The 21,528-nt window shown below is 36.9% G+C and overlaps 2 protein-coding genes across 3 annotated transcripts in view; both read right to left on the bottom strand.

The window, feature by feature from the left end:
- Positions 1-230, bottom strand: part of pfkma (phosphofructokinase, muscle a) — a 22,531-nt gene extending 22,301 nt beyond the window's left edge. The window contains 1 exon segment of the mRNA XM_056448863.1: positions 42-230. Coding sequence (XP_056304838.1) covers positions 42-132 — 91 coding nt within the window. The 5' untranslated portion in view covers positions 133-230.
- A 3,649-nt stretch (positions 231-3,879) lies between these two features.
- Positions 3,880-20,352, bottom strand: troap (trophinin associated protein). Of its 2 annotated transcripts, none has more exons than XM_056450082.1 (15): positions 20,255-20,352; positions 20,014-20,088; positions 18,177-18,396; positions 15,437-15,923; positions 15,215-15,345; positions 15,020-15,068; positions 12,396-12,535; positions 9,916-9,979; positions 9,329-9,613; positions 9,184-9,251; positions 5,532-5,630; positions 5,341-5,448; positions 4,969-5,254; positions 4,705-4,877; positions 3,880-4,621 (listed from the first exon to the last, which is right to left on the bottom strand). In XM_056450082.1, exons 2-15 carry the CDS (start codon positions 20,067-20,069, stop codon positions 4,547-4,549), a joined length of 2,241 nt encoding a protein of 746 aa, XP_056306057.1. In that variant the 5' UTR covers positions 20,070-20,088; positions 20,255-20,352; the 3' UTR covers positions 3,880-4,546. The 2 variants fall into 2 exon arrangements, with proteins under 2 accessions (XP_056306057.1, XP_056306058.1); XM_056450083.1 differs by having other exon boundaries at positions 4,705-4,874.
- Between the last annotated feature and the right edge of the window lie 1,176 nt (positions 20,353-21,528).

Here is a 21,528-nt window from a genome sequence, read left to right as displayed (position 1 = left end):
AAAAACCAGACCAGGACAAAACAAGAGGCAGATCTGCTTACCCTGGGCATCACCACCTGACGTCAGCACAGCAATGGCCCGTCCGAGCCCCATCTTTGTTGGATCCACCTCAGCTGTGTTTATGTTAGCCATGGTTCAGGTATTCCAGAATTTGGCGGCAGATGGGATTGGAAAAGGAGGCAAATGAAAGACGTGCTTGCAGCGTCTCTCAGAGCAAAGGGCTGCAGAGGGAAGGGTTTAATAGTACAGTGCTCCAGCAATTTGTGCCCACCCACTGGATTTCATTTCACAAACACAGACACCGCAGTCACACTCTCTTGACTAGCTAAATATAATGTGGCAACTCTAATTACACAGCAAAGGTTGCCTGCTTAATTAAAAAAAACATTTGGCATTTCTCGAAGTTCTGTAATGTCTTGCCGTTACTATCTATCTCAGAATTGTCTAAAGGCAATTCTGAAAAACTTTTTGATCCACTTCAAATGTTGACTACTGTATCGATCTACATGCATTTATCTTTGTATCTTAATTTAGTGGAGGTCATTAGTTTGAGAGAAATTGAATATTTAAAAGAATATTTTTACAGCTACATATGAAGAGTTCAGATGCAAAAACCTGCCATTTCAAAATGTCTTCTAAACTAAGCACTTTTCTCAGACTCTTGTGTGAAGGTTTAGTATTTGAATTTTAATGGTGATTAATTGGTCATTTTCATTGTCTGTAAAGTGAAATAACTGAACAAATCATAGAAGGTTAAGAAAAACGCTCATTCTAGAAGGAAATTTCAGATGGTAGGTTTTTGCATCTGAACTCTTCTTATATGCAGAGGCACAGTATAAAAACTTAAATGACATAAGAACATTGATCAAAATAACAGAACATTGTCAGATATCTCTCAGTTATTGGTGTTAATCTGGCATCAATTACTGAATTTTCTGACAAACCCTGTTTAACTGATAGCCAGTTCTCACTGACTTTATAAGATAGTGAGCCGTTCTAAAGTGCCCAAAACGCTCTGACAGCAGGTCATGGAGATAAAGGTCAAAGGAATGGAGCTGTAGCAAAAGAAAATGCTGATTCTAAATCTAGAATTTCAAGAATATTTCAATGTAACGGATTTAAGCCTCCCCAAAAACTACCCACATAAGTTTCTCTGGCCCACAGAATCAGGTTTTGTTTGGCCCACATGCCGCAGTGACTTACAATACATGACCAAGTCTGGCTTCCAGACAAGGGCCAAACATGGACCATATCTGGGTCAAGTCTCAGCCAATTTAATAACTCATAACCGGGCCAGATAGGTTGGTGTGTCACAATTTTAATGAAATTGATAAACCCATTGCACTTTAAGCACACCATGGATATGCTTTTTCTCAAATGACCTGATTGGTAGAATTTTTTTCTTTACTCAAAAATTATTTTAATGTGGGTCAAACTTACGTGGCTCATATAAATTTTTAACATCTGGGCCAAATACTACATTTTACATCTTTCCCAAATCTTGTGTGCCACCTTAAAGACAGTGCCACCTCTGCCAAACCCGGGCCATGTTTGGCCCACATTCTGTATGCCAGTACAGAATGAATGCCTCCTGTGCCAGCTTTATGCCAAATCTGGGCCAGAATTCTTTGCTACCTGGGTAGTTATCAAGTCTCCCAAAAAGGCTGGACATCAAAAACACAAATGTGCAAGAGGACAGTATAATGCAGAGAATCACTTTGGTCAATCAGTTCAACACTGTAGTTGGAGTTGATCTCCAGATTGGTGCAGAGCAGAATCTCAACAACTTATGAGAATTTGGCCTGCAAGCCCTGTGTCTGCAGAGACAAAACATAAAATTAGAAAAAGGCCAGACTTACCTTTGCTAAGAAGCATGTTTTGTAGACAGAGAGCTGGTCCAAATTCATGTTAGTAATGAAGGCAATTTAATACATTTTAGTCTAATTGGGAACATTAGGTTTGTTGTCAACTAAGGTTATATGCTGAATTAAAGTATGTACATAAATCAGTGAAAGGTGGAGGTTTGACGTTGAACTTCACATTAGATGTTTTAAAATGAATTAAATTAATGAACTGTTCAATAAATACTAACAACGACTGTCCAAAATCAGTAATATCAACTTTTTTATTTTATGTTTTAATATAAAGCTTGAATTCTAGAAAATTAAAACTACCATGTTTCGTCCTAGTCCCTATGTGCCTAGTGATGCTGAACTCGTTCTTTCAAAACATTACTAGCTAAAACACTTTGAGAATAAAACAAATGAACCAACAATTCGTTAAAAATTAATTTACTAAGAAGCTAAGAACAACAAATTATGTTAAAGACTTTCGACCTTTGTTGGTGAAACAGAAAACATCCATAGGATATCGCTTATATTAACGTCTTGTTTAGTGAACTACTGCAGAAAAACAGCAGCCTGTCACATTTGATTTGGGGACTATGTGGAAGGACGATACTGAAAACAACTGGCCATGGAAATGTCAATTTTATATGCCGTATCAATATAGGTTTTCAATCATTAATGTTCGGGTAGCCCATGTGCTTACCAGTCAACATTTGCAGCAAACATTCGAGCACTCATTAAATAATTCCTTGCAGCTGCGACCACGAACATGAGACAACTATGGCAAGCCAAATCAGCTTAAAATGCACTCGACGTTCTCGTTAAATTAGCATTTTTATAAGACATTTTTTTCTGCAATTGCATTCTTCTTAACAAATGATTTAGAGTGCTACTAAGAATTCCAAATTTCTAGCTCTTAAATTTAATTGTCAATAGTAAGAATGGTTCTTACCAGTAACAAATGAAATAGAGAGCTCTATAATTAAATTACTAGAAACAATTCAGATTAGAGAGCTTTCTAATTCAATTGTTACTAGTAGGAATTAGAGAGTTCTTTGAACAATTGTACTGGTAAGAACAGAAAGAGCTCTCTAATTGTAACTGTCAATAAAAACTTAATCAGAGCTCTACAATTAAATTCTCAATAGTAAAAATGCAATTATGACGAGTTGGGTGCAATTTAAGCTATTTTGCCATAGACTGTCACGGTCACATTAAAGAATACTGGAAATGTAGTGTTAGGAAAAGCAATTGTTAATGTTGAGGGATCAAATAACTGTTTTAAGTAAATATAAAGAGGGTAGATAAGAGTATAGTTCAATAGTGAAGGAGCAAATGGTTTAAAACACACATATAAAACATTAGAATTGTATCCATGCCATTTTTTATTTTCTCTCATTTTCCAAATTGGTCTTTTTTATTTTTTTTAGGATTTTTAGAATGCATGGGAACTCCGACTCTAAATATGTCCATCTATATGCATTTTGCATCTCTTTTTAACCTTTTCTTTTTATCCATTTACTCATCAATCTCCAGATCAATGGTTTAAAACCCAATTCCAGGAGGACCGCAGCTCTGCACAGTTTAGCTCCAACCACCTCCAACTCATACTTGCTAATTAGTCTTTAGAAGTCTTGAACACCTTGATTATTTAGATCAGCTGTGTTTGATTAGGGTTGGAGCAAAACTGTGCAGAGGCCCTCCAGGAATTGAGTTTGAGACGCATGTTCTAGATCAGTGTTTCTCAACCACGTTCCTGGAGGACCACCAACACTGCATGTTTTGGATGCCCCCTTTGTCTTACACACCCATCACATGTCTTTCACTCTCTGCTAATGATCTGATGCTCTGAATCAGGTGCGTTTAAGGAGACTTGGGAAACATGCAGAGCTGGTGGTCCTCCAGGAATGTGGTTGAGAAACACTGCTCTAGATCTATAACTGCATAAAGTACATCTCCAAACTTATTGCAGATTGTTTCAGGTAAAGAAAATAATGATCGAACCAATTCATGACACAAAAGCAATGTAAAATATGTGCTTATATATAGATTTATTACAGACTTTACACAATAGACAAGCACACAGTGTTTCCTGTCAGCGACAAGTTCAGTGTAAAAATAACAAGTGTTCTATGTACAGATTTGCATTCTGTCGTCTTCTCAACAGTGAATATTTTATCCATCCAAGCCTTGCTTGTAAATGACAACAGATTGTTTATCTAACTGTACAACATTTCTTATCAAAAGTGCAAGCAGCAATACGGTTTCAAACAGTCTTGCATGGCTAAACAAAGACTGACTGACTAAAGAAATAGAGAGGTGGAAGCAGAAATGACGTCAGAAACCAAAATAATAACTTGTTTGGGTTTTATTGAGATTTTCCTATGAGGTTTTAACAATTTATTCGTAAAATATCTGTGGTAAATATACTTTGCAATACAACATTTTGCTCTAAAACACAAATTAAACACACAAAACAAGATGCATATTTCGTAAAAGTATGTTTCTAGTAAGTAAATTAAACAAGAATGCTTTGGTTGAGAGTGTTTGTAGTTTATATTATAAAACATCTAATGATGTTAACCACAGAGCTTATTTTACTAATCAGTTAAAAACCCCAATATAAAACCTCTTAGAAAATTTATTCAGATGCCATTGTGGCACCACTCATTGTGCAATGTGTTGTGGGACATCTGGCTTTATGCTCTGATAGAACCAAAGGACAGGACCGGGCTCAGACGTACAGGAGAGGACAGGCCAATGGGTAAAAAACACTGTCGAGAGGATGAAGATGATATACATCAACAGAGATGCACCTGGGCTTATAAACTTTATAAAAAACAGAAGGATTACTCACAGTAGAGTCTTGAAACAGTAGTGTGGAGGCCACCGGGTTTCCAGAGCGGGGCTGCAGCGGGCAGGACAGCAGGCGAGAGGTGTAGGTAGCACATTCCTCATCTAAAAACATCTCTTCCAGAGGAGTTTGACGCCTCCGCAGAGCAGATACAGCACTAGACTGTATTATAGCTGCTGTGGAAACACATTTAAATGGTGAAAAGCGTTCAGGATGAGTACAATGTCAGCTTGAGGAATATTTGAAAACAGCAATTGTTTTGAACACCTTTCGATTGGCTTTGTTTAGTCATGTCTATGCTGGGATTGATCTGTGATCCATTGCTTTGGGCTGCATTATGAGATGTAGGCCGATCTTCACAGAGTTGTAAATTGGCAGCTAGGGTCTTTAGTGTATCTTGAGACTGTTCTGATACAAGTCTTTGGCTTGATGAGAAGACAATGACGGACCCTCTGTGTGCTGCTTGTATGAATGGCTGAGCTGTTTTCTTGCTTTCGTTCTTAGTGTGAAGAACTGAGTCTGAATTTTCTCTAACTGTTGACTGAGTTTCAACCTGCATATAGAAAGGAAGATGTGAGGTCACTTCTAAGCTATCAAAAAATGACTAGTATTGCATTAATTAGTGTTTTACAATCATACAGATTGGTGACTGTTCAGCAACTGTTGGGAAGTAATGCCATTTTGGTCTGTCTGGTCATCATCCATCTGCTCTTTGTCTTCAAATAACCTTTGCACAACATTTTCCCCCTGTGACACAATTAAAAGCCAATGTTAACCTGGCATTCTATATCATTTAGATCAAGTAAAAGATTACAATGAGCCTGTTTTACCTCTTGGCAAATCAATATACCAGGGCTGGGGTCGTGAGATCCAAGCAAACCTGGAGAGTCCCTTAAACTGGACATCTTTTGGGTGGTGCAGGGCTTCCTCTGTAAATAGAAACAGTAAATGTCATGTTGTGATACAAACGGTTTCGATTCAAACTGAAATGTGCAAAGGAGAACACATAGGTAAGTCTCTTACATGGGTCACTCATGATAATTGGATCTGTGAAAAACTCCAAAGGCTTTACTTTCTGCGTAGATTGTGTTTTTATGATGTTGATAAGAAAGTTGTATGTATTGTATCAGTTCGTATTCGAAAGTGTTATCAGATATGGTTTATCCACATCGTATGGCAATCTTTCTGTAAATTTGAAATCAAAACTTTTCAATATGGTCAGAGTTGCTATGAAACTTATAGGACTAAAAAACTTTACCAGCACTCAGACTCTATATGAACAATGCACTTTAAATGAAGTGAAAAGAATTCTGAGCAATACATCTCATGTACTCTTCCCATATTGTGATCTCTTACCCTCTGGCAAAAGATACAGAATACCGCGATGCAAGCGGAACAGGCTCAAATACTCTTATTTCAGCGTCAATCAGACTGTTGAACACTAATCAGTGATGCATATGATATGTCTATGTATGTGTTTTTATGTGGATGTTTTTTTAATTCTTTACTGTATCAGGCTATGCTGAAATGCTCATAAGTCATAAATAACAATAAATACAATAAAGTATTCAAACAAATTAACACACACACAAAACTAAAAACCAAATCAAACAGTGACTAAAGAAACTCCCAAAAATTTAAATGGGGGGAAACCCAGAACACACTAAACTGATAAATATGCCAAAATAATAATAATAATAATAATAAAGCAAAATAAAACATATTAACAAAGAACTAAAAAAAAATAATCGAAACAAATTCAGTCTAACACAAAAAACAGATTAAACAACAACAAAAATGAACTATATATATATATATATATATATATATATATATATATATATATATATATATAAAATAATCATAATAATAACAAAAAAAATTATTAAAGATAGATGCAAAAGTAATAATAAAAACTGCAAATCAAAAAGAATGAAGAAAACTGAAAAAACTAAATTAAGAATATAAAAAAAATTATATTCAATGCTTAAAGAGCCCCTATTAAGGGTTTTTGAAAATTACCTTCTATGCAATGTATAACAGCTCTCTAAGTGAAATGAAATATCCAGCTAAGGTTTAAATCTGAAAGTGCGCCATGTTTAAAACTATTGATTCAGCTATAAAAGTGTCGACTCATAGTGGTTCGAATGAATCGCCACTGTAACGAGTCTTTAGCCGTGTCTGCGTGATGTCGATATGAAAAGCCCCGCCCATTTGTAGCGCGCGCAGACCAGAGAATATTGAACCCCCGGCCCCGCCCACAAACACTGTAGGAAAAAAAAAAGAAGAGGAAAACAAACACTGTAGCAGATCCTGGTTGAATCAAGTCGCATAGACGCTGTGTTCTGAAGTGTGAGGGAAAGTTAGTGTTATTTTCCCTACCCAAAGATGAGGTTATGAAGAGTCAGTAGTTGAGCTTTATGCAGTGCTCCTGTCACTTTTCTGACGAGTGCTTTAGCCATCTACACGCTTACAATGCGGGATTCATCAGTCATTTGTTGGAGGTGCTGTACGAAAGTTTTTGACTCTTCTAAAGCATAAAAAAAATACCATAACATATTTGCAGATATTTAATAAACATGCCTAGTGAACATACTTGTTTATCTGAAAAACAATGCTGAAGTCAGATATTTTGCTTTGAAAATTTATTTTCTATGCTGGAACGCTATCTTTGTTTTGGTAATTCTAACCTGCCCAATGCCAGTTTAGCCAATTATATTTCAGCAACCTGGGTTGCCTTGGTGGAAAACCGCGTATTTCATTCACTCATTCAGAAAGGCTCTGAAAGCATGGCTGAAATGCAACCTCCAGTGGACAGTAACAGCCCCGAAATGAGACTGATTCCACATGAGGTTATTAATTGGAAAATTATATAAATATTACGAATGTAAACATTGTTACCGCGTGTCCTAACAACACGCTTCGTGACGAGACACACATATGAGCAATTTACTGTTTGCACCAGACGAAACACGACAGAAATTTTAATACAGTCATTCAGAAGCACAGAATATGCACTCACTCATGAAATGGTAAGGTTTATAATTAATTAAAACCTCTTTAACATTAATAAATGTACATGCTGAATCACTCATGTGTTTAATTCTAAAGTTCAATTTCAAACGATTTATTTTATTTTCAAGATCTTAGGTATACAATCTGCTGCTGCTTTCAGTAGTATGGCAATAAATGTCATGTAAAATGTCATTCAAACTCACATTATTAGCTTTTAACACTGAATAAAGCACATGAGGTGTATCTGAGGTGATCACTGTCAGTATTCTGTAGCTCAGCTGTAAAAAATAGAAACCTTTTCTAATATATCAACTCAAGATGTTGGTTAGGACGAAAACTCCTTTTAACATGGAAAACATTCCTTCTATTGGGCGCCGTTGCTTTTATTTAGTACACAGTTTAAATCACTCACTCCTGTCCTCAATATGGCAACCCGCGCTTGCGTTTGTTTGAGACACTGCTCGCTGCAGAGCCACTTGAGCTCCAATGAGGGGGAGCTTGACCTGGAGCTTAGCTCTGCCCAAGTGACTGTAGTGAGTACCACTTGGTTTGTTTTGATCCAGGAGTGCAATACCTAGTTCAACCATTGGGTGTCAAACTTACATACTGCACCTTTAAAGGAAGGATTAGAAAAGACTATTGATGTTTATGGGACTTTGTCAGAGCTTGACAGGAACTTTACAGTACACAGTTCATGGATCAGTTTCTTCCTCCATTTCACAAGTGTTAGTAAGTGCGATTAGAATGGTTGCCGTCTTGTTTTCTCTAGCTTGCAAATTATGTATTTAATTGTGTTTTGTTACTTGCTTGTGATTTTACTGTATCTGGTTAACTCTTTATATAGTCATATCGAGTTTAAAACCACGTTGGAAACACGAAGCGCGCCGCTTTGTTTACGTATTTAAATGCGTTTGTGAGCTTGTGATCTATTGCCAATTGTCTTTGCTATGGCCACCATCAGCTATTCCTACACACATGCGGTGGTCAAGTTTCATAGTTCAGCTTTTGCCACTGTGTGGGTTAATAATGAATGTTTCACTGCTTTTACTTATGGTTAAGAACAGAGCAATATGCTGGTGTTTAACTGCATTGCTTTAATGCACTCCTGCATTGGGCTCACACATACACTCTGTACTCTGACTACTTCAAAATTGTTTATAAGCCGTGGTGGGCGATTCTCCGTCTCATGCTGAACACAGTCGACCATTCACAACAGACTGGGTCATCGTGCTAAGGAGGGGTTTGGGAACAGATGAATCGCTGAACGAATCATATGGGAGTCGTTGGGATAATCAGGTAAAAAAATAAATGCATATAATAAGACAATGAAAGTGTCTTTTGACCTTGCATGCATATCAGCCTATTGTTGGAGACCCACAAAAACAAAATATGACATTTTTAATGCATAATAGAGGTTCTTTAACATAAAAACTGCATGCTAACAAAAAAGTTAAATATTTCATTCACCATTGACTGTGGTTTGGTGTTTGTGACTCGCTGCGGTGTCCATTTCATCACTGGTGTTCGATTAGCACCTGTACACAACAAAGAAACAGTGACACTACAGGGGATGAAAACATTCTAGAAAGAAACACTGAAGAGCAAAACATACACTGAGATGATACTGCTGCCGTCACCATGACTTCTTGTCTATTTTTCTTGACCGGGACTCTCTGGGCCTGAGAGAGATAAAAAGTGACATGATTTAGAGCCCCTTTATTGTAGCACAAGACTGGAATTTGAATCCCTCTGATCAGAATTACAGAATAAATGGAAGTTCCTCTGCCGGTGGGACAGACTGAGACTCTGCTGGGTGTTGCTCCTCCAGCCCTCACACCTTCATTCAGCAGGATACTGCGCAGGGCTGCGGGGTCAGGGGAGAAGGACACGGCACTACCTAAAGGAAGACATTATTGTTGATATGACACTTGCATTAATCTTACAGGATAACATTAGTGTACATGATCTAACAGTTGCTGAAATAAACAAACACTGAACTATACTGAAAGATTTCTATTGCTTTTTTTATGGTATTGATACATTGATACCAGCTGCACTTTCTCTTCAATATCAAGTTCACACACAGCATCACAATAAACAGTGCATCAAATAACTCCCCATGATATTCATAATGTTCAGAAGTAAACAAACTTATGTTCATTAAGAATACATTTATTTGATAGGAAATTTGGTACATACCTGCAGGAGCTTTTACAGCTGTTGAAACTTCTGTTTGAGGCTTCCTTACCGGCACTCTTTGAGCCTGAAGTGAACAAAGCATTTAAATGTACAGAGGAAATCAAAACTAACCATACTGCTTTTGTTAGCTCACATTGCTAGTTTTGTGGTGAATAGTTCATCTGTGCATGTTTGTGCATAAGAAAAACAAAACTGTTTACCCTTGTAATCTAAAATTGAAATCTGAAAATGCACTTCCTGTTTCTCTTCAGTTAAATTCACAGATTTGTCTGTCTGAGGTATTGGACCTGGTTGACATACCTAATAACGCCCTCTAATTGTCAGCGTTGACAGTGCTATGACAACAAACAGAAATGGCAAGGAGGAGGTTGGTTTGTAAAAGACCTTTTTCACATGATGTCAAGCAGTGTCCAGTTTCACTCCAAGCAGTGTATCCTTACTTCCGCTTACGCAGAACTTCCCATTGAGAACTCACCTAGTCAGCTGTATATTTACTACAGATACGGTTAGACAGACTACGGCTGTTTTCTGTTGTCTGCATTCAAGGTGAGACGTCTGACATCTAAAAAAAATGTTTTACAGATCATCCAGATTTACGCGTGAACCAAGAAAACTGAACTTTAAACCAAGTCTATTACTTTATGTAGCTGTCTTTACTGCAGATGAAGTTGGTGCATACTTGTCAGTATTTATCAAATAAAGATTTCAGATTTCAGTTTACACAGGGGCTGAACATTCCTGTATGTCCAATATATTTATTTATTTATTTGTGTCCTGAAGCATAAGTAATAAATAAAACTGGGTGTTTCACTGTGGTTGTTTACAGTGGAGAGCTGATTCACAAACACATTTATATTATTCACATTCTACTGCTCAGTTCTCTGCCATTTTCTCTATATAGGAATTTTATTTATGAACATAAAACATTTATTTCTATTTAATATTCATATTAAATAAAATAGAAAAACAATGTTGTGTGCGACGCTTAATAATCAAACAAAATCCTTATAAAAATTTACAATTGCAAAAATAACCACAAGATGGTATTTTAATTCAGTATTATTATGAAATTATTTGCATGATTATTAATTAAAAGGTAGCACTATCCACCCACTAAGTGGCGGTAGGACACTGTCTAAATTAATTTAAATAGAGAAACTGAACAAAACATTAATGAATCAATAAATAATAAATGATGAAACTCATTGTATTTATAGACATTCTACCTTAATGACAAATGTTTACATGTACAGTATTTACATCTGCTCCAATTTGCACAACATTCGTAGTGCACTGGTCGGCATTACTGTTTCCTGTCCTGTCTGTCCTGTCTTATTTGCACTAAATGTTGCAAAAACCGCACTTTGCGCTCCTATTCATACTCTTATTTTATTTTTTGGTTTATCTTGTATTGCACAGTCCTGTATTATGTTGTCAATTTATGTTGTTTGATGTAGCACCTTAGATTGTTTCCTTTCACTTTATACTGCACTGTATATTGTTGAAATGACAATAATGCCAACCTGACTTGACATTTACCAGTTAATTTGAGAAGATTTAAATCAAGGATTTTACTCATGCTGGAACATTTACATATTACAGATAATATAATTAATAATTTATAATCTTAGCAGCATCAAAGTAAAAATAAATCCATTATTGAGGAAATAAACTTAACAAGTGTAAAGGTTGCAAATATATGCTTTCCTTGATAATCAATAGCTTATTCCTATTCGTAATAACTTAAAGAATCATTTTCAAACTCAGAAGGCAGTTTAGTATTGAAAGAGAAACATTAGGACCCATGCCCAGTACTGTAATAGTCTCAAAATCAGAACGTGCAATGTTAATATATTCATAAATGCATTTTCCAGGCAAGTGTCCCATTGATTGAAAGGTAAACCGGAACAAAAAATACACTGCGTTGCTGATGAGGGGAAGTGAAGTGACGTCATTTTGAAAAGGGTCTATAACTCTCCTGAAACCCTTTTCTCAGTCTTTCTGAATGAAATGCCTACTTTACTACATCCAATCAGCTCGCAGTAAAAAAAAAAAAAAAAAAACAAGCCACGCCCACCGTTTTCTCATTTAATATTCCTGTTCTCTAGGAACTGCTTCACAATACAAAAGAAAAAATGTTCACAGCTTGCGGGTCATGTGGATTTTAAGTAAAACATTTTGAATTTCAGGTCTCTGGGCTTATTAATTGCTTGTGGATGTCTGCACACAATGTCCACTTGCACAAGCCCCAGTTGTCTGTCTGTATACGGCAACTTGAAAGCTGCACAAACTTGATTATTTAAGATATAAAGAGAAACTTTTAAAAATGTGCACCTATCAAATGTATGGCACTAACAGATCAACTGGACCAGAATTCATTTGATTAGAATAAAACCTGCCAAGTGTGAACGCACATTTATTCTGCTATGAAGACATAATATTTCAGAATGTGTGAATGAATGTTTATGGAGTGGACTCACAGAATAAATGGAGGTCCCTCTGCCAGTGGGACAAGTAGATACTCTGGGTGATGCTCCAGTGTGCTCCGCCAGTCTAGTTCCATCACTCTGTAGAATACTACGCAGTGCTGATGGGTCAGGGGAAAACAGCCCAGCTTTGTCTTGATAAGGAGAAATAAAAATCTCAACCTCTTTGATCAGTGAGAGCAGCAGGGCCTTTTTTACACTTGGTCTCAAAATGTGTTTTGGTTGATCAAATCATACTTATAACATCAGTAGATACTAGATACTCAAAAGACTCATAAGTAGGCCCACACGAAATCTGCACGCGCAGAATTGCGCAGATTTTTAGCCCATCATTAATTCTGTTTATTGACTTGAGTAAATGTATGTAAATCAGTATTTATTCAGTTTTTGAATTACAGTAATATTATTGACTAATATGAAAAAAATGCTTCTGATTTATGTACAATGCAGTTTGTACAGTAATATTTTTTTGTTTTTTAATAGATATATTATATGAGACTTGCTTTGTTTACGAAACAAAGTGAATCTAATTGGATTTGCATTTAAATATTAAATAAAAGTTAAAAAGATATTATTTTTATTTTTACATATTATGGTTTTAGTTATGATACTCCCAAAATAATTCCACAGAAATTTGCAGATTTTTACCAAAATTCTCTGCAGAAATAGCAAAAAACGTCCGCAGATTCCGTCTGGCCCTACTCATAAGTAGATAAGATTATAATTCCATTTGTTACATCTGGTGTTTTAATCCACACACTTTTGTCCACTTTCAACAACTTTCATGACTTGTTTGATGAGAAGGTTTCAACTCTAGAGGTTGTATGTATGTTTATGTTATAATCAGTAATAGTAAGTGAATTTTGTTCTTGTTTTTAAAAAAATCCATCTTTCAAACTCAGCTGGCAAAACCTGTCAGATAGTGCACTTTAACAACAACAAATACTTAATTTTTGAGGCTTTTGTGGCTGTCTGAATGCATTTGGCATTTACACTCACCAGCCAGGTTGGACCCCCTTTTGCCTTCAGAACTGCCTTAATCCTTTGTGGCATAGATTTAACAAGGTACTGGAAATATTCCTCAGAGATTTTGATCTAGATTGGGATCACGCAGTTGCTGCAGATTTGTTGGTTGCACGTCCATGATGCAAATCTTTCGTTCCACCACATACCAGAGGTGTTCCATTGGATTGAGTTCTGGTGACTGTGGAGGCCATTTGAGTACAGTGAACTCATTGTCATGTTCATGAAACCAGTCTGAGATGATTTGTGCTTTATGACATGGTGCGTTATCCTGCTGGAAGTAGCCATCAGAAGATGGGTACACTGTGGTAATAAAGGAATGGACATGGTCTGCAACAAATCATTGACACATTGCTCAGTTGGTACTAATGAGCCCAAAGTGTATTCCCCGCACCATTACACCACCAGCCTGAACTGCTGATACAAGGCAGGATGGATCCATTCTTTCATGGTGTTGACACCAAATTTTGACCCTACATCTGAATGTTGCAGCATAAATTGAGACTCATCAGACTAGGCAACATTTTTCCAGTCTTCTATTGTCCAATTTTAGTGAGCCTGTGTGAATTGTAGCCTCAGTTTCCTGTTCTCAGCTGACAGGAGGCACCCGGTGTGGTCTTCTGCAAGGCATTTGCACCCACAGATCTGCCGCTAACTGGATATTTTCTTTTTTGGACCATTCTCTGCAAACCCCAGAGATGGTTGTGCGTGAAAACCCCAGTAGATCAGCAGTTTCTGAAATACTCCAACCACTCCTTGACCATGTCTACATGCTTAAATGCATTGAGTTGCTGGCATGTGATTGGCTGATTAAAAATTTGCATTAAGGAGCAGTTGGACAGGTGTACCTAATAAAGTGGCCGGTGAGTGTACATGACCTCTGGAAGTGGTCAAAAGTGGATGTGTTTGTTTGTTTGTTTGTGTTTAACGCCATGCCAGCTTCTATGGGCATATTTATGGTGAGAAATGTATATGGGAGATATTAGATTATATTGAGGTTTTACTATTTATTTTTGCTAAAAACTCTAAAACTGCAGTTGGAATAAACGTGTTAAAAATCATTCAAAAGAATGAACTGATTAAAATAAAATCCTCGCAGAATTAAAACCAACACAATGTGCTTTAAAGTTGAAGTGCTTTTACAAATAGAACATGTGGGAGGATCTTCTCCATGTATAAAAAAAACCTGTGTGTTGTTGAAAGTGGACAAACTCAAACCATTTCAGATCCCATTTACACTTGTATCAAGCATGTCCATTTGGGATTGGATCAAAAAAGAAACATCTTAAAGGGATAGTAAATGAAACTTCGGTCATCAATCACTCACCCTTCACTTGTTTAAAACCTATTTGAGTTTCTTTCTGCTGTTGAACACAAGAAGATATTCTAAAGAATGTTGGAAGCTGGTAGCCATTGGAACCATTCTTCAAAACATCTTATTTTTGTTCAACAGACAAAAAAAACTCAAAAAAATATAAAACCAGACTTGGGTGATTAAATAATTATAATAGTGAGCTAATTTCTATTTTTGGGTTGTACTATCCCTTTAATACCAGGTGTAAACACAGCCAAGGACACTTTAAAGGTGAACTAACCTGCAGTGGCATCAATGCCATGATGGGTCTTCTTCAAAACTCTTTGAGGCTAAAAGATCAAAATATATGAGCACCAGCTAGCTTGCAAAACAATCTGTCTGAAGCAAAAAATTTGATAGTACATTATCATACTAAATACATCATAATCACATAATAAGGGGGGTCAGGAAACTGAGCTTTTCTATTATTTCTAACCAAATTATTGGAGGTTCCTGGTCCAGAAGGGCAGGTAGATAAACGTGGCATCATGCATTGAGCTCCAACAGCACTCAACCCCTCACGAGAGAAGACATTGTGCACAGCTGATGAGAGTTTCTGCGAAGACCCTGCACTCATACATCAATTGTTGTTAAGTTTTTATACTTGAACACTACCTTCATTGACACAATAAGCAAAATCTGAAGTTATGCCACTCACCTTTACAGCTTACATGGCTTTGTACGGTTGACGGGACCGTTTGAAAACAGTGCTTATCCTTTGGTGCTTGATTTTCGGAATTAACATCTACTTTACTGAGTGACGTCTTAGATAAATGGCTTGAGTGTTCAGGATGCTTTGATTGTGCAAGATGGATGCAATCTAAGCGTGAACTTAAATCAGTGTGATTGTAGCATCCGTGACCATCAGTGGAGCCTTTATATTGTGCATTATTGAAAGACTGCAGTCGTGGCGACTGGTTTGCCTGAGTTCTGATGACACCCGGTGTCGTAGCTTTATGGCTCTGAGTATCAGTTTTGGCACCTGCATTTACGTCCCTCAATTTTTCCACAGTTGTGAGTCGAGCTGAAGGCATCAGGGGTGGTTTTCCTTGGGAAAGGTCTGTGCTCTTCTGAATGCGTGTCCGTGACTGGGACAAATTGAAAGGCACAGGTTTGGTGCAGGTCTTTTTTTTCTGAGCTTTACCCTGGGGGGTGAATGGAAAAGTAAGAAATATGTGGCAAAGTAATTATTAACTAAACTAAGGATTCTTTTTTTGGTAACTGAAAAGTATAATATGATTCACTGGGATATATTAGAATTAAAATGTGTAAGAAGATTAAAATAAATATGCACTATATAGTAACATAAATATCAATTTAAATGACAAGCAAAACATTTAAGGAGCCCCTATTTTGGGTTTTTGAAAATGACCTACCATGCAGTGTGTAACACAGCTCTAAGTGAAGTGAAATATCCAGCTAAGGATTAAATCTGAAAGTGCGCTGTGCTTAAAACTATTGATTAATCTAGAAATGAGTCGACTCATAGTGGTTCGAATGAATCGCTGATGTAACAAGTCTTTAGCCGTATCTGCGTGACTTTGATACGGAACTCAAGCCCCGCCTATTTGTTACGCACACAGGCCCGGGAAAAATTGAAACCCTCTGCCCTGCCAACAAGCACTGTAGAAAGAAAAAGACGACGACAAACACTGCAGCAGATCCTGGTTGAATCAAGCCACTAGGACGCTGAGCTCTGAAGTGCGAGGGAAAGTTAGTGTTATTTTCCCTACTTAAAAATGAGGCTGTGAAGAGTCAGCGGTTGAAGCTTATTTTTGCAAAAATACCTCAGCATTATAGCCACAGCGTTGTGCTGTGTTCCCATAATTTTTCTGAGAAGCGCTTCAGCAATCTACATGCTTACAATAGGAGATTCATCTGCCTTTTGTATAAAGGAAGGATCAGAAAAAACTATTGATGCGTATGGGACTTGCCAGGAACTTTACAGCAGGGGTTCTCAAACTTTTCGGCCCGCGACGCCTAAAATAACAACTTCAGGAACTCGCCACCCCCACTATGCTAGGAGGTGGTTATAAGCATTCAAATTTTACACACAATGGTGCACACACACTAGAAGGAACTATATAAACATAAGCATACTGGCAACATAAAAAAAGTGCAACAGTCTTACAACCATATATTTTATTATAATCATTATTCATATTTTTTATTTAATATTAACCTCACTTAATGAGAATGGTAAGCACAATGTTTATAGCACAAGACTATTCTTGGTTTAATTTTGGAGACTTGGAGCCACTTGAAGATCCTCCTTGTTCAGTTGTGGCCTTCATTTTTAATGTGTGTAAGTGCCATATAGGTGTCAAAGTTTAATATTGTACCGCAAAAACAATCTGCTGCAACTAACACTATTACTGTGATGTTAATCTAGCATAATAACCCCAGGGGTCGCAAATAAAATAAAATAATTGAAAAAAATATGATAATTCAAATAGTTTAATAAAAATTATTAAATTTTTAGAAATCACCAAGCGACCCCCATTGTCTCACGACCTATATTGAGAACCACTGCTTTACAGTACACGGTTCATGGATCAGTTTCTTCCTGCATTTCACAAGTGTAAGTAAGTACGATTAAAATGGTTGCCTCCTTGGTTTTTCTAGCTTGCAAAATATGTATTTATTTGTGTTTTGTTACTTGTAACTGCTCCACGCGGCTTATACTGTCTCTGGTTAACTCTTTATATTCACATATTGCATCTAAAACCATGTTGAAAACGCAGTGCATTAAGCTTTGTTTACAGATTAAAATGCATTTCTTAGCTTGCGCTCCACTGCCGTTTTTCGTTGCTCAAGCCACCGTCAGCTGTTCCTACACACGTGCAGTGGTCAAGTTTCAAAATAGTTCAGCTTTTGGCGCTGTGTGGATTAATACTAAATGTGTGTCGTTGTTTTTACTTGGTTAAGAATAGAGCAATATGCTGGTGTTTAACTGCATTGCTTTAATGCACTCCTGCATTGGGATCACACATACACTCTGCACTCTGACTACAACAGGATTGTTTATAAGCTGTGGTGGGCGTTTCTCTTTGTCACGTGCTGAACGCAGTTGACCAATCACAACAGAATGAGTCATCGCGCTAGGGAGGGGTTTGGGAACAAATTAATCGCTGAATGAATCATATGGGAGTCATTGGGACAATTAGGTAAAAATAAATGCATATTATAAGACAATGAAAGTGTTTTATTGACCTTGCATGCATATCAGCCTGTTGTTGGAGACCCCCAAATCCAAAATTTGACCTTTCATAATGCATAATAGAGGCTCCTTAAAATAAGTTAAATTAAACATTAATGAAAATGTATTATTTACAATATTCCTAAATACTATAATACCGTTTTTTATTTATGTAAAGATCAGAAAAGTTTGTCCTTACCGCAAGAGGCCTCTGTTCCCATTTGTTGTCATTGGGATTTTGAGAAAGTTCACTTAGAGCCGGATGCAGAGATTTCGCGAGGACAGGAAGTCTGCTGACACCTTTCAGTTTACTGACTACCTTTCCAGCTTCAGCAGAAGCACTGGGATCCAGATTCTCAGATCCTCTTTTAAAGGAGGAAGCACTCGCTTTAGTCTTCAAATCCTGACTCTTCAAGATCCTAATGACATAGTAAATAATAGATGATAAAGATCAATACAATAGCATGACTGTAAATGAGAGAGATTAGGTTGACAAATTTAGCTAAACTCATTGCTCATCATTTCCATTAAAACTATACATTGCAAAGCAAATTAAGTAAATTAATCATAAATTTAAACAATAAGAAAGACAATACCACATCCATTACAACAATGAGAATTTGGGGGTAAATTTGCATCACTGACTCTGAAATAACGTCACTGTGCACAATAAGTAAAATATATCTTTTTTCATTTTACAAATTTTTCTGGTAGGCCATCCAGGGCGTAGGTGACTTTTTCCTCAGTAGAATATTTTAGCAGACATCATGGTCCTTGATTGAAGTCATTGACAACTGACATTTTGAGGGCCTGAATTGAAAATGATTTACAACATTACTACCTTTAATCCACAGCCGTACTGCTGAGCGTGTTCATGTAATGTAATGTGTATTTATATAGCGCATTTTATCATGTATGCCAATATACCCAAAGCGCTTCACAATCATGAGGGGGTCTCTCCACTCCACCACCAGTGTGCAACATCCACTTGCCTGTGCGCTCACCACACACCAGCTGTTGGTGGAGTGGAAAGACAGTGATACAGCCAATTTAGTGGATGGGGATGATTTGGAGGCCATTATGAGTAAGGGCTGATGGAGGGAGTTTGGCCAGGACACCGGGGTTACACCCCTACTCTTTTATGAGAAGTGCCATGGGGTTTTTATTGACCTCAGAGAGTCAGGACCTCGGTTTATCGTCTCAATTGTCTTATCGTTCATGTTTCTGTTTCACTTTTCTGCACAGAATTTTTAGCTTCATAAAACATCAATAAATTTTCAGGAGCCACGGGTATTCATTTTGCTTTGCATCTCAACGTGGCATCCATCAAATGAATACTAAAAATTAACCATAAATGCTAAACATTTAAAGCTTTTTAAAATGGTTGAACATTTTTTAAAATGTCTAATTATTAAACAAAACGGTGATAGTAAAATAAAACAGAGAGTATATTTATTGACAGATAACTGAGAATTGCTGTAAGGTATTGAAATTATTGCTTTAAATATAATGTATACCAAGATTCTGGGGAAAAGTCTGAGAAATTATATGTTAAAATAAGTTAAAGGGATAGTTCATTCAAAAATTTAAGTTCTACTCACCCTTCACTTCTTCTGTTGAACACAAAGAAAGGTAAACTGAAGAATCATGGGGGAATAAAGTGCTATTGACTGCCAAAGTATTTTCATCTTACTATTTCTATTGCTTTTCCCTATCATTCTTCAAAAAAACGTGTTTTGTGTTTAACAGAAGAAAGAAATTCATAAAAGCTTAAAATCACCTGAGCGTAAATAGAGGATATTTTCATTTAATGGTGAACTATCCCTATCACAAATATAACTGATAAACTACATCACTGTCATTGTGAAGTATTACAGAATATCTTTTTTATTTCATAATAACATGGTTGTTATTAAAAACTGCCTCTGAGAAATAAATACCGTAAATCAATTACGAAGATAAGACTGTAACATGTAATTGTACAGCTGCTTGTGGATGTCGCAACCTGATAGAAAAGAGATCAGCTGCACACTCACCCTGTCTGATCCTGCTGACTTCTGTTCTGGGCTCGCAGAGGGTTTAAGGACGCCATCTCGAAAGGGGTTCAATGCCTGTTAAAAAGGGTTTTGGTGATTTATCACAAAATGTCCAAATAAATTTTCGCTCAATCAAAAAAAAATTGTTATAACACCAGAAACTGCATATGCTCTGAACACATAGCTCAATGCGAATAAGTCGCGAGGCGTACAAATTTACCACACTTACACACATACATACCAGGAGTCCAGAAATGAAGCAATAACTGCAGCTTATTTTGTGTTGTTTTCAAGCTACAGGACTTTCTAGCTCAAGCGTCTCTCCACAGACCCAGGGAAAACGCTCGAGAAAGCAATACTAACATGTTGACTTCCGGAGTAGTTTGTAAAAAGCGCGCATCGTGACTGGCTGACGAAGACGTGACATCGGCCAATCGCTGCCCGCCATTCACACTACTATGGCAACAAAGATGCGGCTTTAAATCACGTGACGTCTTCCGTTTGTACTACTTGCTTTATTTCCATATTGACCGGCTGTTGGCGCACAATAGAATTATGAACAGTTGAAAGAGTCCCGGCTGGGTCAGGTGGCATTTCTGTGATGAGTTTGGATGTTCTCCCAACAGACAGTCCAAAGACATGAGCTATACGTGAAATGAATAAGCTAAATTGGCCTTAGTATATGTGTGCGCGAATCAGTGTGTATGGGTGTTTTCCAGTACTGGGTTGCAGCTGGAAAGGCATCCCCTGTGTAAAACATATGCTGGATAAGTTGGCTGTTCATTCCGCTATGACGACCCCTGATGAATAAAAGGACCAACCCGAAAGAAAATGAACGAATGACAGTTGAAAGAATACAAAGATGGTTGGCGGGTAAATTCTAAATCACGTGAGACTACGTGACACTTGAAGGTGAAAGTAAGCTTATAATGAAAGAAACGCAAATGTTTTTTTAAAAATATCTTTTAATAGAGGTCATTTGGAAAAATCTGCTCAAGCCGTTTTAAAAACCAAAGATGGTGACAATAGCAAAAGACAACGTCCAATTCTAAATATTGAATGGGTTCAGTTTGACTTGGTTTTGTTTTTTTAAGTGGTCCTGAATGTGAACTCCTAACACTACTGTTGATCTTTTAAACTGTTCTATCAAAATGATATTAGATACAAAATAAACCCTGAGAGGAACTGTGATTAGCATTAATTGTTCAAAATAAACTTCAGCAGACAAGAAAAAGGTTAAAAGATAAATAATTCCTAAAATGCACACAATTATCTTTTTGTGATGAAGAGAATAACTTAAGTAAATGTTAATAAAAACATATTTGAAAGTCATTCCTCGTATATATTTTGAGGTTTTTGAACACTTTCTTAGTTGCTCATCTTGCTTCACATCATTTCGGCTTTTTTTTGCTATCAATTTCTAGAGATCCTGAACAGGCGTCTTAAGACAATAGTTGCCATTAAACTAAAGCTAGTATCAAAATATGTGCAGAGATGCACATTTTTAGTTAAACA

The sequence above is a fragment of the Danio aesculapii genome, chromosome 23 (genome assembly GCF_903798145.1).
Source record: "Danio aesculapii chromosome 23, fDanAes4.1, whole genome shotgun sequence".
NCBI classification, from domain to species: Eukaryota; Metazoa; Chordata; class Actinopteri; order Cypriniformes; family Danionidae; genus Danio; species Danio aesculapii.
This window is presented reverse-complemented; position numbering and strand designations above follow the sequence as displayed.

What these genes read in the sequence shown, in the direction of transcription:
- troap (XM_056450082.1), bottom strand. Translation starts at nt 20,069, where the DNA reads ATGGCGTCCTTAAACCCTCTGCGAGCCCAGAACAGAAGTCAGCAGGAT. An exon ending in GGGAACAGAGGCCTCTTGCG is followed by an intron (nt 15,924 to 18,176) that starts GTAAGGACAAAC and finishes TTCACCCCCCAG; the next exon opens with GGTAAAGCTCAGAAAAAAAA. An exon ending in AAGCCATGTAAGCTGTAAAG is followed by an intron (nt 15,346 to 15,436) that starts GTGAGTGGCATA and finishes GTATGAGTGCAG; the next exon opens with GGTCTTCGCAGAAACTCTCA.